This window comes from Saccopteryx leptura, chromosome 3, assembly GCF_036850995.1.
Source record: "Saccopteryx leptura isolate mSacLep1 chromosome 3, mSacLep1_pri_phased_curated, whole genome shotgun sequence".
Taxonomy (NCBI): Eukaryota; Metazoa; Chordata; class Mammalia; order Chiroptera; family Emballonuridae; genus Saccopteryx; species Saccopteryx leptura.
The window spans coordinates 177,862,445-177,880,411 of record NC_089505.1 but is presented as its reverse complement, the minus strand read 5'-3'; the positions used below and the strand labels follow the sequence as shown (position 1 = coordinate 177,880,411).

The 17,967-nt window shown below is 42.5% G+C and overlaps 1 protein-coding gene and 1 pseudogene across 2 annotated transcripts; one reads left to right on the top strand and one right to left on the bottom strand.

Annotated features, from left to right (window-relative positions):
* The first annotated feature begins 3,921 nt into the window (after positions 1 to 3,921).
* On the top strand, positions 3,922 to 15,264 carry SERPINB1 (serpin family B member 1). Of its 2 annotated transcripts, none has more exons than XM_066376917.1 (7): positions 3,922 to 4,057; positions 5,197 to 5,372; positions 11,175 to 11,312; positions 11,826 to 11,943; positions 13,193 to 13,335; positions 13,787 to 13,954; positions 14,759 to 15,264. In XM_066376917.1, the coding sequence occupies exons 2-7, from the start codon at positions 5,205 to 5,207 to the stop codon at positions 15,158 to 15,160; spliced, it is 1,137 nt and encodes a 378-aa protein (XP_066233014.1). In that variant the 5' UTR covers positions 3,922 to 4,057; positions 5,197 to 5,204; the 3' UTR covers positions 15,161 to 15,264. The 2 variants fall into 2 exon arrangements, with proteins under 2 accessions (XP_066233014.1, XP_066233015.1); XM_066376918.1 differs by lacking the exon at positions 3,922 to 4,057 and adding an exon at positions 4,722 to 4,856.
* Positions 8,747 to 10,668, bottom strand: LOC136397313 (AP-1 complex-associated regulatory protein-like; annotated as a pseudogene).
* Positions 15,265 to 17,967: the final 2,703 nt, after the last annotated feature.

Genomic DNA, 17,967 nt, shown 5'->3' with positions numbered 1-17,967 from the left:
GGGAAACAAACAAACAAAAGTAAACAAAAGGGACTATTTACATTGAACTAAAGAGTTTTTATACAGCAAGGAAAACCATGAACAAAATTAAAAGCCAACCTACTGAATGGAAGGAAGTAAATTGCCAATGATCTACATATCTGATAAGGGGGTAATACCAAATACACAAGGAATCTTACAATTTAACACCAAGCGAACAAACAAAAACAATCCAATTAAAAAATGGGCAGAGGACCTGACTAGACATTTCTCCAAAAAGGACATAGAGATGGCCAACAGACATATGAAAAGATGCACAACATCACTAATTTTCAGGGAAATGCAAACTAAAACCATAATGAGCTATCACTTTGCACCTGTCAGAATGGCTAGTATCAATCAATAAACAACAAGTGCTGTTGAGGATGTGGAGAAAAAGGAACCTTTTTTTTTTCACTGTTGGTTGGGATTGTAAATTGGTGCAGTCATTATGGAAAACAGTATGGAGGTTCCTCAAAGAATTAGAAATAGAACTACCTCATGATCTAGCAATTCCATTTCTAGGTGTTCATTGGAAGTACCCAAAACACTAATTCAAAAGACATACGCATTTTTATGTTCATGGTAGCATTATTTACAATAGCCAAGATGTGGAAGCAACCTACATGTCCATCATTAGATGAGTGGATATAGAAGAGGTAGTACATATCTACAACACATTATTACTCAGCCATAAAAAGAATAATATCTTGTTGTTTGAGACAACATGGATGGACCTATAGATATTATGCTAAGTAAAATAAGTCGGACAGAGAAAGACACAAACAATATTATTTCACATATATATGGAATCTAAAAATCAAAATATATTAACAAACAAAACAGAAACAAACTCATAAATGGGAGGAGGCTTGAGGAGATGGATAAAAAGGGGATGAGATTTAGTACAAACTGTTAGTTGCAAATATTCATGGGTATATAAAGTACAGCATATAGGATAAGTTAATAATATTATAGTAATTATGAATAATGTCAGGTAGGCACTAGACTTATTAGGGTGATCAGTTCATAAGGTTTATAAATGGCTAATCATTATCTTGTAAACCTGAGCCTAATATATTACCTTCAATGTAATTGAAAAAATATAAAAAGTAAACAAATCTACTACATCAAATTGAGAAAAACAGGTATCTTTACAATATCCAGTTTCACTCAATAAATATGATACAGTCCTTCATTTAGTTTTTTAAAGAACTTCTCTTAATGTTTATTTTTTTTCTGTATAGAAGTTTTGACTGTTTTTTAAAATATATATATTTCCAGGACTTGATTTTTTGATGCAATTTTAAGTGGTAGCTTTCTTTTAATTTCATGTTCTGTTGCTAATCAATAGAAATACTGATACTGAGGCATTGCCTTGCTAAACATGCTTATTAAATCTAAGTATAGAGCTGAATAAAATGATAGTGCACTTATTCTAATGGCCACATATAGTATGTTGCCCCTTTCAGATTTAGTACATTTTTTATTCTGGTACAAAGTATATACAAAAATTGACTGTATTTGGGGCTATTAATTAAGTCTCAATACATTTCTGAACAGTAAAATAATATAGAGATCAAGATCTCAAACCACAATACAGTTAACCTAGAGGCCAATAACACAGACAATTAGTTCTCAAACATCTATCTACTGGTGCCTGCTTGGTATTTTCTCCTTGCCATGGGTTTTATGAATCTAGCTGTGGATCTTAAACAAATTAATACTACATCTTCTTTATTCTGCACCTTGAACCAGTGTTTGATGTGTCGTCACAAGTGAGAGGAGATGGGAAAGGCTTCGTGTACAAGCAAGCCCCTGACTATAATTTGGGTGGCAGACATGCTGGATGACACAAAGGGCCCCACAGCTTTAAACTTATTAATACTGTTGGATGTGTGTGGAAGGAGACAGGGGAGAGACAGGAAATAAAATAATCACTAACATTCTATCTTTTTTGTTGCTACTATTTAATAATTACGGAAAAGTACATAAATTATGTATACAACTCAATGCATTATCACAAAATTAATATACTTGTGTAACTGCATATCAAAAAATGGCATGTTATCAGTACCCCAGAAGCTGTCCCACTTACAACTCTAGGACCCGAGACTTGTTCTAATTAGATATGCTAAGACATCTGACATGGAAATGATTGTCACAAAGGAGAATTTATATCCACAGTTCTCTAGAAATAAGAGCATTAGACGCCACGCCACATAGGACCTGGGAAGCACCCAGGTCAGCCAGGAGGCAAGAAATGAAGAAGGCAGAGCATGGCCCAGAGCTCTTACTGGGGTTCCTGCAGAAAGGAATGGGCAAGACAGGATAGGTATGTGAAGGTTAGGATTAGATGGTTTACGTAATTTTGGTGGACTGTGGGCTATACCAGTGGTCTCTAGATGCTTAGTACTTGGCACTGGGGTAGTTTAGAGCAGAGGGAATATTGGTTTGGAATGGAAGAGTTTGATAAAGGACATATTTGAGAGTGTGATCACCAAATTTGCATCAAGGTGCACTTGCCAGGGTGCCAAGGAAGTCTTTATCTGTTTCTAAGAACTAGTTAGCACTGGTAGAAGCAGTCTCTCCAGCATCAAGGCGCTAATTACCAGAGCACCAAGAATACAGTAAATAAAACAATACAGTTAATGTAGTCCCCTTTCTTCTCTGAAGAGAACCTTTCCCCTGGCTTCAAATGCTGTGGATTAGTTCTGCCTGTTTTTGAACTTTCTATAACCAGAACCACACAGCTCTATGTTCTTTCATTCAACAGTGTATTTGTGAGATTCTGCCATGATGCTGTTGTGGACGAAAAAGGGACCACATGCTGAACCTGACAAGCTAGGGGAGGCGTGCATGGTGGCCTTGCAAACTCAGAGACCTAAAGTAACCAACCACACAGGATGGTCTGAAATGAAAACTTTCTAACTCAAAGCAGATTGTGCCAGGTAGTCATATCTTGAGCCCGTATTTGCCCCTAAGAAAGGTCAATCTTTACCTTAACTGAAAAATACCTGATAGAGGTAACTTTGGAATATCAAAGTAACTTCCTTTCTTCCAGACCCCTCAAAGCACAACCACTGCACCAGGCCAGAGACCTCATCAGCATTTTCACCAATCAGTAAGAACAGCTCCATTCTAATCAATCAGGACTGTGATTTTTAGACCAAATTGTGAGGATTTGAAGTCCTCATTTGGATGACGGTGGAGCAATTAGAATAAGAGGTGGAGACTTCTGGCTCTTGATAAATCAGCTTCTTTCCGGCTCTATGAGCTCATTCTCCCTCTCAACCCAAGGCTGTGTTTCCTGGACTGGAGCGGGTGGAGCAGACCAGAGCAAAGCCGGTCAGCTAGAGAGGCCACCGTGCTGCCACGCTGTTAATAATTGAGATGTCCCACCCCACTGCTGCTCTCACAGCCCTACCGTTATCACAGTTGGGTTGTGCGCACTGAAGAGTTTCCTGACTCGCCACACCCCAAATCCGGGGCTCCTGTTGCCGCTGAATTGCTGCTGATGACCATCAGTTGACAGAACTGATTCTGTCTCATCTTATCCTGGAGGTCCCCACCCCACCCCCGCCACCGCGAACAAACAAGACAAAAACAATTTGTAGTATATAGATGAAATTCAGAAGGGGCTGGTTGGCCCTCTAAAAGATGGCACATTATGTCATCTCAGTCATTCACATCTCGGTAAGAAATAGGCCGTCAGGTCCTTGCCAGGGATCCGAGTTTGCCCAGACTCAAAAGGAGCTGATCCCCTGAATAGGGTACTACTGCATGGAGTCCACCCTCACATAGGCTTCCGCACGGCAATGCGCAGACTCCCAAGAAGATATCTAGAGGGAAGGGTCAATGCTGCCCTCGCCCCGCCTGCCCCCCGCCAGCCACGCCCAGCACCTTCCACACCCTGGCCACCCACACCCTGGCCACCCGCACCCGCCTTCCAGCCTTCTGCAACGATATAAGGGCGCTACCTGCGCTGGACTCATTGCCAGATTCCCCAGTTCCGCCCAGCCCACGCAGCGAGCAGCGGGTAAGGCTGTGGCCAGAGGCCCATCAGGGAAGGAAGCAGGACTGGGCCGGGAGGGCAGGAGACGGCTGCACGGGCTGGAATCTGCGAGCTGCCTCGGCCCAGCACCGCCCTGGACTCAGGGCAGCCCTGCTTGTTCTCCAGACTGCTTCCTGCGCCGCCCACCCGCGCCCGAGGCGTGCAGTCCCAACTGTGCGCCTCGCCCCACCGGCGACCTCCGGTGCTCTGCGGGGGGAACGAGGGGCGGAGGTCCAGGCCTTGTGGCTGGAAGCCAGAGATGAAGCCTGATATCGGAATTTATTTTCCTTTCCAAAACTCCTTCCTCCCTGTGCTGTTTGTGACCGTTTCTATGCAGAGCGGGCCCAACCCGCTTCTCATTGCTGGGATGGCGGGAGGGAGGGAGGGAGGGAGGCAGAGGGGGCCCAAGCGATCCTGGAAATTAGCCAACAACAATAAGATCTAAGTCTCTAACTTACCCGCGAAGCTGCCAGCACAACGATTATTCTTCCTTGCCTGTATGTGGGGCAACTACAGCTCAGAGGGAAGTCACGATTGGTAAACAGGCGGTTGAGCTGAGGTGGAAGACCGGGTCTCCCACACTGTGAAGGAGTGTCAGAGAGGATACTTGTCACTGTCTTCCTGGTGTGCTGAGCCATCTGACCCCGGGACCTGTGTTGGGTTTTCAAACTCTCATATCCATTACCAGCTATGGGACTTGGGCTACTGAAATTCTCTAAACTTTAGCAACTGAATCTTGAAAATGAGAATCATATCACTTCGCTGGAATTTGCTTTAATGTGTAGTAGGTGGCTATGATTTTCTAACAGAAACATTCTTATATCAGGTAAAGGGTGGGAAATGTGTGTGCTCCCAAAGGTAGTGGGAAAGGCCCAGTCCTGGCTGCTGTGTCTGCAAGGCCAGAGTCCCTGGGATACCCTGGGTCCTGAACCTGGGTCGCTGATGGATCCTTGGGCAGTTACCCCTAGTTCCCACATTTGTGCCCCTGAGACAGAGTTACTGCCCTCCTGAAAAAAGAACAAAAGAAGAGAAAGTTCAAGTTTCAGGGTGTTTCAGGGAGGAAGACATGGAGAAATGTCATTGCCTAATTCACTGGGTTCTTGGGCCTCTGTTGTGTGTTGTAGCCTTCACCATGGAGCAGCTGAGCACGGCAAACACTCGCTTTGCAGTGGACCTCTTCCGCACCCTGAGTGAGAATGAGCCTACTGGAAACATCTTCATCTCTCCCATAAGCATTTCTTCAGCGCTGGCCATGGTCTCTCTGGGGGCGAGAGGCACTACTGCGGCACAGATGTCCAAGGTCAGCAGAAACAAACACACACAGTCTGGTTTCCTTGCAAGCCTGTACTAGAATGTTGTGCCTCTGAGTTCTTCCAGCGTGTTTAAAAACCGCCCTTCTGTGTTCTACAACTATTCGTTATGAGGCCACACTTTCAGAAAAGCCCCAAGAACAATTCATTTTTATGCAGGTTTTCATTCACCATCGAGTTTTTACTGTGCATATACTGTGTGCCAGGCCATGTTTTCCGTTAGGCTGAGAATACAGCAGTGAAGAAAGCTACAAAAATCTGTGTATGGTGCTGCTTCTGTTCTAGTGGGCAAATCTTTGACAGCATTTCCTTCCTGACTAGATTTTCCAGTTTCTGCTTTGCATGTGACCCCACTACTTATAAATAATGCCTGTTATATACTGCTACTTGTAAGCACAAATGATACATAGGAAACCCACCAACATGGAGAAGTCGGTGCTGTTGCCTTTTTGTGTGTGTGTGTGTGTGTGTGTGTGTGTGTGTATTTTTCTGAAGCTGGAAACGGGGAGAGACAGTCAGACAGACTCCCGCATGCGCCTGACTGGGATCCGCCCGACCGGGATCCACCCGGCACGCCCACCAGGGGCGACGCTCTGCCCACCAGGGGGCGATGCTCTGCCCCTCCGGGGCGTTGCTTTGCCGACCAGAGCCACTCTAGCGCCTGGGGCAGAGGCCAAGGAGCCATCCCCAGCGCCCGGGACATCTTTGCTCCAATGGAGCCTTGGCTGCGGGAGGGGAAGAGAGAGACAGAGAGGAAGGAGGGGGATGGGGAGGGGGTGGAGAAGCAGATGGGCGCTTCTCCTATGTGCCCTGGCCGGGAATCGAACCCAGGTCCCCCGCACACCAGGCCGACCCTCTACCGCTGAGCCAACCGGCCAGGGCCTGTTGCCTTTTTGAGGGAACAGGGGACCTTGTGATTCTGTTCGCCTGAAAAGTAGCCCTGTGCCTGGCACCAAGTGCCTGTGTGTGAGCAGGAGGGCCCTTCAAGGGGAGGAGAGTGGTGAGGTGTGGCTGCTGCATAGAAAGAACCAAGCCCTGGGTGGTATGGCCAGCCACTCTCACAACAGGAGAAGAAGCAGTAATGCCCTTCCTTCCACTTGGCATCAGTGGGTGTGGAGGGCATTTCTGTGCTACGTGCTCTTTAATTCTGAGAGGGGAACTCGGGTTCTCTTTGAAATGTAGGGGAAAGGAGTGGCCAAAGTGAAGGTCTTTCTAAAGTATCAGTTTTCTAACTACTGGTTTTGTGAAAAACCAACCGTCTTTATCACTGCAGATATGACAGCATTTTAAAGGTTTCCAAACTCCACTTTTTATTTTAACCCCTGGTACCAACTGTTAGTTGCTTCTTGCAGGGTAATATCAGCTTCTATTTTAAGGTTTTCCAAGGACTTTATTACCTTAGCAAAGAGTATTTTTAAAGGTTCCCCTGCATTTTCATTAAAAGATTGATCCTAGCAACTATTCAAACATTTCATAACTCGCTGAGTAATTGGACTTTGTACATTGTATAGGTTTGTTCTTTGTGTGTTAAAATAAGGAACCAGTCCAGTCCTCATAAAACCATAAATGGATGCTTGATTCATAACATGAGAATTAAACTTTTGCTAAATATGAAGTTTATAGACATTATTTTTAAATGAGTTACCAATGCTGATAGTGTAATTTTAAAAATCCCTCTGTCTGTAATATATTTGTGTTCCTGCATAGATGATGAGTCCTTTTTTAAATGTACAAATGTGTTTATTCACAATCCTTAAGAAGTTACCATTCCTTTAAAAGTTCTTTATGAACAAAATGCCAAAAAATTTAGAAGAGTAGCTATGCCAAACCAAAAATATACATCTGATGTACACAAACTTTCAAAAGCATAACACAGGCAATGTGAATATAGATTACCTTTAAACTATTATCCATGACATAGCAACAATTCAAATTATGTTGACAGACATAAATAATAACATTACCTAATATGTTTACATATTTAAAGCATCATATTTCTATCAGATAAAAAAAGAGAGATAAAACTGTAGATGTCATTTCCTAGCAGTTCAAATATTGAAAGGACCACAAGATTTTTGTTTAAGTATAGCAAGAACTTTAAGTTACTATTTACATCTGGACCTTCCTATATTTTTAGGAACATGCACTGTCATTGTCACAAGAAAAAGAAAAGCACAAAAAAGTAACACTAAGGAAAAAAATCAAAAGTTCGCTTACTAAAGTCATATCAATCCTCAGCAAAATCAAGACAAGCAATTAGGGCCTGACCAGGCCATGGCGCAGTGGATAGAGCGTTGGACTGGGACACAGAGGACCTAGGTTCGAAATCCAGAGGTTTTGGCAACCTCAGGGTCTGGCAACCTCAGGGTCTCGAACCTGGGTCCTCCACAGCCCAGTCCAACGCTCTATCCACTGCACCACCACCTGGTCAGACTGAAATACCTGTATTAACTTTTTAGGTTTTCTTTTCTTACGAAATCATGAACAGAGAGTATAGTGTGTAAAAAGCTTTCTAAAACTAGCCATTGGAAATATAAAATTTTTAAAAATGACACCTGGTTATTTAATATATCAATTAATTGAAAGTCAACATTCATTTACAGTGCACATAAAAGGAAAGGAAATACCTAAGTATATTTATTTTCTTTAATATTACTTTTGAATACCAACAGTAAGTGTCCAAACTGAAAGCTTATTTTTTCATATCATGTCCTTTGTTTCAGACTGAATTGACATTATCATACTTGGTTATGCAGTAAGTGTAAAAAGAAAATGATACTTGAGCATTTCTTCAGGGTCATCTAGTAAAATTAATTGTGCTTACTACTAGATAGGAAAGGTTAAGCAAGTCGTAGGAATATTAACACTGGGAAGAGAACATTGTTCTAAATCTGAATGTGGTGGTCCATCCTCAGGCTCCCTCATGCCTCCTGAGCATTAACACAAACACCTTAGTATTTTCTTAGGTAGCTAATGAAATAAACTTGCAAAAAAATGTGCTAAGTAAAACTAATAAACTATTTTAAAAAGAAAAATCTACAAATAGTAAACAGGAATTCCACAAAGGAGTTAAGATAAATGTAATGGATAACACGACAGAACCATTAAATTGTTTTTGAAAAAACAGAAGGCAGATGGGACTTAAAAAACCAGAAGGAAATGGCACTTAAAATTCTGAAGCAATTCAGATACACCCTTCATCGTTTCTAATACCATTTACAACATGGTTTCTGCCTCGTTAGGGAAAAGGCTCAGCACAGCAACATATACATTCTGGTTGGTTTTTAGCATTTGGTGGTGACTGCTGAGCAGGGTCACAAAATTTTACCCTTTTCTTTCTATTGATCTCCACCATCGAACTGCTTCATGCCAGAACCAGACAGTTTAGTATAGGGCTTACAAATCCAGAGTACTCAGAATTGTAATTATCATCCAGGGCCGCACTCGCGAAATCGCTCTCCCCCTCCTGCCCTTAAGGGTACCCAGAGGCGGATGCAGGGTGACTCGGGGCCTCTTTGCTGCTACAGGGGGGCAGGCGCGCTGCCGGGGAAATGTCTTGCCCCTCTTAGAACACTCTCTCACTGGAAGCATTCGAATGCCTTCCCTCTTCATCCTCCCACGCCAGATCTAAGGATATGCTGATCCTTGCCACTAGTTGATGTAGTAGTTGTAGTCATTAAATCATGACAGCTTTCTGTTTCTGGTGTCAACACTGTGGCATCTGATGAGGCTCTACTACTTAGAAACACTTTACACACTGGGACTTTCTATTTCAGAAGACCAGAGCCGTCTTCTGGTCCTAGTCGTTGGGCACCGTTGGGCACCGTGGAGGGGCATCCTGCACCTGCGCTCGGCCTTCCTCCCGGGCCTTTCGCTACTTTGCTCCCTGGCTGCTTCCCACTGCAGCGAAGAGAGCTTCTTCCCAGTCTGAGCTTCTCTTCCTGTAATGCTAACTCTTTGAATTTTCATATCAAGACCTGTCTGTTTTTCTTTTCTTTTTTAAATTTTATTTATTCATTTTAGAGGGGGTGGGGAGAGAGATTGAAAAGGGGAGAGCAGAAAGCATCAACTCCCATATGTGCCTTGACCAGGCAAGCCCGGTGTTTTCAACCGGCCACCTCAGCATTCCAGGTCCAGGCTTTGTAAGACCTTCCTGTTTTTCGGCAATAGAATCATAATGCCTCTCTCTGAGGTCAACTGTTTCTTCTTCCCCAGTAAGAGGCCTAGGACAGCTCCCCCTACGCGTGGTTCTCACGCTCTGTGGTTAAATGCGTGACCACCCCTGGGGCGTGTTCTAAAGCGTGTGGATCCTCTGTAGGCTTTCCCAGGGCCGTCAGCAGCAGTGTGCCGGGCAGCCGTTCTCTGCCGCAGCCGCCCCGCACCGCTGCTCTGCCCGGTCCGGCCGGCTGCCAGCGGCGTCTGAGTCGTGCAGGGCTACTGGCGCGGGGACCCACTGGGGGTGGGCGGCCGGAGCCGGCAGGCGGCGTGGGGTAAGCGGCTGGAGCAAAGGCGGCGCCTGTCCCGCCGCCGCGCAGTGGCTGCCCTGCGAGGAAAGGGAGGGAGCCCGGGCTGAGGACTCTGGGCCCTCCGCCGTGTGCAGGGCGCTGCGCCCGTGCCAGGGCCTTTCCGGGCGATGATCCTTATTTTCCTGTTTATTTCTGAGTACTTTTCAGTAAAACTGTATTTGATACAGAGTTTACGTATGAACGACCATTTATAATTTTCTTTGGGGAAAAAAGATAAAGCAGGCATGTATGTATAACTATTTAGCTTATTAACCACTCATATTTGAGGAACTATAATTTGTAACAGAAAGTGATGTGAAAACTGCTTCTAATGGAATTGTCTCGCTGTTAGGCTAGCCAAAGGAGACATGCGAGGCCTGGTAAGTTTTTAAAGAACTCTATCCATGCACCTGACAACAGACAGATGGGCTGAGGCTCAAGTGGCATCAGCCCTCAGCAAGAGAGAAGGCTGTTGGTGTTACAGGCATTTGCTGACCTGGGGGTTGGTGCGCCTGGTAGGTTCAGATTAGCATATTCTGATCTCTGGCCTCCTCACAGACTGTCTCCTTTTCTCAACCCTTGGGCTTCTCTCCAGTGCCTTGCCTGAGGACACTTCCCAGATCTATTATACCATATTTCCCATGTATAAAATGCACCTTTTCCCGAAAAATTTGGGGTCTAAAATTGGGTGCATCTTAAATAGTGGTTGTAGTGTTTTTTACTCACATTTCCTTTTTTTTGCGCTTGTTTTTGCACTCAGTGTTGTGGACTGAATCGTCATCAAACACAGATGAGGACAAGCTACTAATAGATGGGAGTTTTGAAAGTGATGAGTTGTATACATTTTATGATGAATAAAACTTGAGTTTCAATACTTTATGTAATAATTTTTTTTTCAAATTACGGGCCCCAAAATTAAGGTGTGCCTTATACATGGTATTTTCTTATACATGGGGAAATACGGTATCTAGGGTTAAGGGATTTGCTTAAAGGGGGGGGGGGGCTTCAGATGTGGGAGCTCCTTTAAGGAGGAAGTTGCCCAGCTGGAGTTTGGGTGAGAGGAGTTCGAGTTTTTAGGGGCCTTGGACCCAAACCTAACACTCACAGAGCCTACACTTTAGATTCCCTGCTATTTGTTCTCCAGTGAGAAATTAATAAAAGATTGGGCTAGGAATTATCAATAATTAGTAATAAAAACACATTATCTTAATTTGGTGGAAGCAAATGCCAAGAAATCAGTTGCAAAATATGTAAATTGTTATAAAAAGAATGTTTTCTTCATTTTAGGGTCTGTATTTCGATACAGTTGAGGAAATTCATTCAAGATTTCAGAGTCTGAATGCTGATATCAACAAGCATGGAAATCCCTATATTCTGAAACTTGCTAATAGGTTATATGGAGAGAAAACCTATAATTTCCTTCCTGTAAGTACTTTACATTCATGTGCTAAGACTCACTGCAGACCTTTTTTTCAGCACAAATCAGGTCACAGAAGTCAGTCTTAATTTCTATAAGTATTCAGAAAAATGATACAAAATAAGAACATATGATATGATTTTTAATTTTATAGTTTTCACAGTGAAAAGATGGTGGTTTTACTAAAGCAAGAATGAATTCCATAATGCATTTCCAAAAACAACCAGTATACAGTTATCTATGAAAACATTAGTCAAAGTTGGAAAAGAATTGGGAAATTTTAAGCAACACCAAAACTACTGAACTATACAATTAAAAATGGTTAAGATGGTATATTTAATGTTAAGGGTTTTTTTTTTTTTACCAAAATGCAAAAAGTACAAGAGTTAGAATTTTTTGTTACAATGAAATTTATGCATTAAAGGACAATTTATTATATTCCTTTTAAGGATTTTAGAAGACCGTTTTTGTATGTAGTAGGAGTTATTCAGGATGTTTTCTTTCTTTCCTTTTCTAAATAGGAGTTCTTAGCTTCAACTCAGAAAATGTATGGTGCTGAGTTGGCCAGTGTGGATTTTCAGCATACCTCTGAAGATGCAAGAAAGGTGATAAATGAGTGGGTCAAAGGACAGACAGAAGGTAAGAGAATGGGCCCAATGCAGTCCTTAACACACTCATCTTTCTCTCCCTCGTTCCACCTTCTCAACCTGCAAACGATTTCTGGCCCTTTTCCTCTGTCCTGATCCTGACCCTGGAGGTAAACTCTGCCCCTGCCTAGTGCCAGACAACTTTCAAATGTAAAAATTCCTCGAAGTGGAAAATTCAACATGATTGCACTGAAGCAACTAACTATTTTCTCCTCCAGTAAGTTCCTAAAACTACATTTTAAAATTATAACTAACATTGAATGTAGAATAAAATGATAAAGTTTTGAAGAAAACCCAGCCTGGCTCAAATTATGGAAAAGAGTATTTTTGACACAAACTGCTATGGCCACAGATACCTTGGCCAACATCTTGTCCAAGGAATCAGGGTGGTAGGTGGGACTGACTCTCTGTCAGCTGTTTCTCCACAGCAGTTCCCTCTAACTAGTCATGGAATAAGTCCAGGCACCTACTGAACACCTGTCTCCCATATAAGAAATTATTCATGGCCACACTGTGGTCACAGGGGAAGCTTGTGTTTCGGTGGGGAAACTGTCCTGCCTACCCTTTGGATATTTGTTAAAATCTTTTTTGTGAGAGTAGCTTCTGGTTGGAGGAATTGAAGAAGTTATTTATTCACTAGTGCCTAAAATCATTTTTGATAAGGAGTATTTTTTAATGCCTGGAACAGAGTGGCCATTCACAAAATAAGGCTCATTATTTTTTCATACACTCCAGAAAAGAATTTTCCTGTTTTTAGCCCTTGAGCTCTTTAGTTGGTAGGGCTTTCCTAACTTAATATGTTAAAGAAAATTAAGTAAAAAGTATAGCTTTGAATTGCATTTCAGTGCTGATCAAATGTCAGTTCAAATTAGAATTCAGGGCCATGGCTGGTTTGCTTAGTGGATAGAGCGTCGGCCTGGTGTATGGATTCCTGGGTTTCATCCCCAGTCTGGGCACACATGAGAAATGACCATCTGCTTCTTTTCCCCTCCCTCTCTCCCTTCTCTCTCCTCCCTCAACCAGTGGCTCCACTGGTCCAAGCTTTGGCCTCAGGCACTGAGGATAGCTGGGTTGATTCCAGTATCTGCCTGGGGGAGGGGGGGGGATTGCTGGATGAATCCTGGTCAGGGCACATACAGGAGTTTGTCTGTCTCCCCTCCTCTCACTTAAAAAAGGGGGGGATGAAAAGAAATGGAATAGTTGTATGTGAATTTTTAAAAAAATTTACTTTATCTCTGTAGGGAAAATTCCAGAATTGTTGGCCGCAGGTGTGGTTGATAATATGACTAAACTTGTGCTAGTTAATGCCATCTATTTCAAAGGAAACTGGCAGGAGAAATTCAGCAAAGAAGCCACTACCGATGCACCATTCAGATTGAATAAGGTGAGGTTGAACCTACCAGGCGGTGGCGCAGTGGATAGAGTGTCAGACTGGGATTTGGAGGACCCAGGTTCAAGACCCCGAGGTTGCCAGCTTGAGCATGGGTTTATCTGGTTTGAGCAAGGCTCACCAGCGTGAACCCAAGGCCGCTGGCTCAAGCAAGGGGTCACTCGGCGTGCTGTAGCCCCCGGTCAAGGCACATATGAGAAATCAATCAATGAACAACTAAGGAACCACTCGAAGAATTGATGTTTCTCATCTCTCTCCCTTCCTGTCTGTCTGTCCCTATCTGTCCCTCTCTCTGACACTCTGTCTCTGCCACACACACACACACACAAAAAGAATAAATAAGGTGAGGTTGAGGTAATGTAATTATAAAACTGCTCTTTGCTCCCAAAGAATGTGATAATGATGTGCATAACTTGTGGTTTTGGTTTTTTTTTTAACTGTTCAGAAAGACACAAAAACAGTAAAAATGATGTATCAGAAGAAGAAATTTCCTTTTGGCTACATCAAAGACCTTAAGTGCCGTGTTCTGGAACTGCCTTACCAAGGCAAGGAGCTCAGCATGGTTATCCTGCTGCCAGATGACATTGAGGATGAGGCCACAGGTCTGAAGCAGGTAATGGCTCTGTGCTCATGCTTCATGTTTCCTCCTGATTTGTTCTGCCTTGGTGGATGTTGTGTGCTAGGTGCTTGTTATGTGACTACTGATGTTAGTTGACTTTCCTTTCCAATTCATTGTCATTCCTTTGTGAGTTAGCCTATTGGCGTTTGCTACTCTGAAGGCCTAAGTTTAACTTTTCCATTTAGTACTAACAGTAATAATATAGCTGACATTTATGTAGCACTTATTGTATGCGGGTGCTTTATATGCATTAACTTATTTAATCATGCAACAACAGTGCTATAAGGGAGGTACCCCCACCCATTTTAGAGGAGGAATTAGGCCCTTTTCTATTTTTACTTAGGAGCTAAATTTATTAGAGATTACTTTAGCACTGTGAATTCACAGAAAACCACAGTGATCACTAGAATTCAGAATAAATAGAAGAAAACTTTAAAACTTTCCCTTGCACCACTCAAGCAATTAAAGTAATAATAGCCATCATGGCCTATCACAGTAATCCAGTGTGGCAGAGGTTGAGGAAAGCTGGATGGATGAGTGGATGGAAGACAGTTGGTGGATCCGATGTCCAAAGTTTCTGTCACTTGGACCCTTGATGGTCGGAACATAGTTCTGTTTTATTATCACTGGTTGCTGAAAAGAAATGAAATCCTGCAAGTGGAATCTGTTTTGGCACAAAACATGAAGGAAGCTAAGTAGCAGCTAATCCTATGAGTTTGTTTATTTAAATAGTTCTTTATTACCTTGCTTATGTGACATTGTTCCCACACCTCTTCTTTTTGCCCATTCTAATTACAGATTGAGGCACAACTGACTTTGGAAAAACTGCATGAGTGGACAAACCCTGAGAATCTGGATCTTATTGACGTCAATGTCCACTTGCCCAGGTTCAAGCTGGAAGAGAGCTACAATCTTAACTCCCACCTAGCCCGCCTGGGTATAGAGGATCTCTTTACTAGCAAGGCCGATCTGTCAGGCATGTCAGGATCCAGAGATCTTTCTATATCAAAAATTGTCCACAAATCTTTTGTGGAAGTGAATGAGGAGGGCACTGAGGCGGCTGCCGCCACAGCAGGTATCGCTGTCTTCTGCATGCTGATGCCAGAAGAAAATTTTATGGTCGACCATCCATTCATTTTCTTCATTCGACACAATCCCTCAAATAACATCCTGTTTTTAGGCAGGCTTTCTTCCCCTTAGAGACCGTGGAAATAAATGCAAAGCCAAGCTCAGAGCTTTATTACCTGCACTTTCAATGGTGATAGTTTTCATCTATCTTTAGCAATAAAACTACCATCCCAGAACAGATGTTTTATTTTCTTCATTTGGTCAGCACTGTTGGCTGTTTATACGTATTACCTTTGGAATGGGTATCGATTTTCCTCTTTTTATATGGAATGCTTTCAGTGATTGTTTTGAATGCATCCATAAGATGTGGAGATTCTTGACAATATAATACTCTGTGGAATTGCTAAACTCTTTTGATAGCCATGGGAAAATGTATAATACTATAGTTTCACAGATAGACTTCTGGAAGCATTGAGAGACACTGTGACTGTTGAAGGGAGGGGCTTAGAATATTGAAATACAGAAGAACAGCTCAACTAAGGGTCCCGTTATGAAGATAAATTTGCTTTGGTCAATGTTTCCGGCCCTTTGTTTACAGAATTAGTATTTTATTACAGCCCTACAGTTTTCAACTTACTGAAGAGCCACCTAGTGAAAATCTGCCTTCCCTTTTTTATTCTTTATCCTGCCCGATGTGTAGATTGTGTGTGATCAGAAGGAGTCGAGAAGTAGGTGTCTTATCATAAAAGATGTCAAGAAACTGCAAAGAGAATAATAGTGTAGGAGAGACTGTAAGCAGAGAGGGGGTGCAAAGATCTTACTGTTAACCAGCTTTTTGTGTGTTTCCTGATAAAGGCTCCTGACCTCCATCAAGTTTCCTTCTTCACCACTAAAAATAGATATGGAAGGCAGCCAGATTTTGTGAAGTCACAGTTTGGGAGGACTGGCTTCCAAATAGCTTCAGAATTTTGATATACCAGAAACACTGCCTTAGAGAAAGTGACAGCCCATCTGGAGGATAGATAGGAGAATCTGGTTGGATATCACAAAATCACAAAATTGAGTGCTTATAAAATCACCAAAGTTAAATCAAATGTGGTTTCCACATTGGTCTGTTTCTTTAAACAGATTACTGCCATGTTCTTGCCATATCAAATTCTTCCTTACTCAGAAATAAGCCGTAACATGGTAATCCCGAATTCTCATCTGACCGTAGCTACTCTTCCAGCTTAGGGCAGGAAAAGACTTGCTGAAGCTTAATGAGGACTGACACTGAGCCAGCCCTGGAGCTCTAAACATGACATTTGTATTAACACCAGGCTCATAAAATAGGTGGTGTTGTCTTCATTCTAGAGATGAGAACGAGTAATCAGCCTTGGATCTCAAGAACAAGGAGTCATGCCTCAAAGCCCTGATTTGTCATAAGCTGAAGTCATTGAGTTTCATGCAGAGGGCTGAGAAATGCTTTCCAAGCCATTCTAAGACATTCTTGTCTTTCACTGTTAGTGTTCTGTTGTCACCTTCAGCTGTGAATCTCAGCCAATTTTTCTTACCTATGAAATTAAATATAATGGGATGACATTGATCAACAAGAGTACATAGGTTCCAGGTAAACATTTCTATAGCATTTGAACTGTTGATTTTGTTGTGTGCCCATCACCCAATGTCAAATCCTTTTCTGTCACTATATTCTCTCTACTCCTTCTCCCACTTATCCCCACAGGCCCCTCCCCCTGATAACCACTTCACTTTTAACTATGTCCGTGAGTCTCAGTTTTATATCCCACCTATGTGTGAAATCATATAGTTCTTTAGCTTTTTCTGATTTACTTATTTCACTCAGTATAATGCTCTCAAGGTCCATCCATGGTGCCATAAATGACAATATGTCATCTTTTCTTATGGCTGAGTAGTATTCTATTGTGTATATGTACGACATCTTCTTTATCCAATCCTTAACAAAGGAACACTTTGGTTGTTTCAAACATGGTGTATAGCTCCAAAGTCTGTGCACTGAGCCACCACACTGCACTCAGTATAATTGTAAGATGGGGATGAGTTCAAGACAACTCGGTAAGGTTTACTCTACGTCTTGAACATCATTGCTGAGGTTGATGCCTTAATGCTCCTGGGAACCACTGTATTAATGTCTTGTACTAGTGGCAGAGTCTTTGTTGTTGGGGAGTCTTTTAACAAAGGAAATGACAGAATGAGCTCAGCTGCACAGGACTTTCAACATAGGGTCAGGTTTTATTTAGAATAGACGTGAAGGGCAAAAGGAGATGAGCACTGGCATGTCAACTGTAGAAACCACATTCCTCATTGGGGGAAAAAGAGAATGTGAGCTCAGTGTTCTGTAAGCATCTTCAAATCCTGGTATCTTGTAGCCTTTGCACCTGAGTATGGTCCTGTTTATGAATGGGATTCACTTGCTGTGTCATCAAGCCAGCAAAACTCTTTCAAGCTTGCAAAGCAAGATATTGGGTACAATTTGGGTAATTCCTGTGACTGCAGTTGATCATTCTGCGTGAAAATATTATGTACAGCTTGAGGCACAACTGTTGCAGGAGCGACTCCATGGAGGATAAGACACTCAGACAACTTAATTAATGGAGGGAGGAGAATTTGTTAGTAGCCAGCGCAACTCATGAGACTAGTAGCTCCAAAATGCGAGCTCTCCGAATTAGTGTTTTCTCACAGGTTATATTCCTTTACAGTATCTAAGTAATGGGCACGTGATTTCTATGTTTAAGGATTCCCGGGAGTTTCTAGATCACAGATCATAGCTACATACAGATCCTGCTCTTCTTACTTTGTATTGCAAGTGGCTCTAAGCAACTATTTAGAGAATGTAGATAATTTATAACTGGCAGACTCAGTTATCCCTGCTGGCCCCTTTTCCTTGTATTCTTCTGGTTTCTCTGCTCTCAAAACAAGAG

Coding starts and splice junctions, on each gene's coding strand:
- SERPINB1 (XM_066376918.1), top strand. Junction 11,313..11,825: donor AAACCTATAATTTCCTTCCT/GTAAGTACTTTA, acceptor TTTTCTAAATAG/GAGTTCTTAGCTTCAACTCA. Junction 11,944..13,192: donor GGTCAAAGGACAGACAGAAG/GTAAGAGAATGG, acceptor TTATCTCTGTAG/GGAAAATTCCAGAATTGTTG.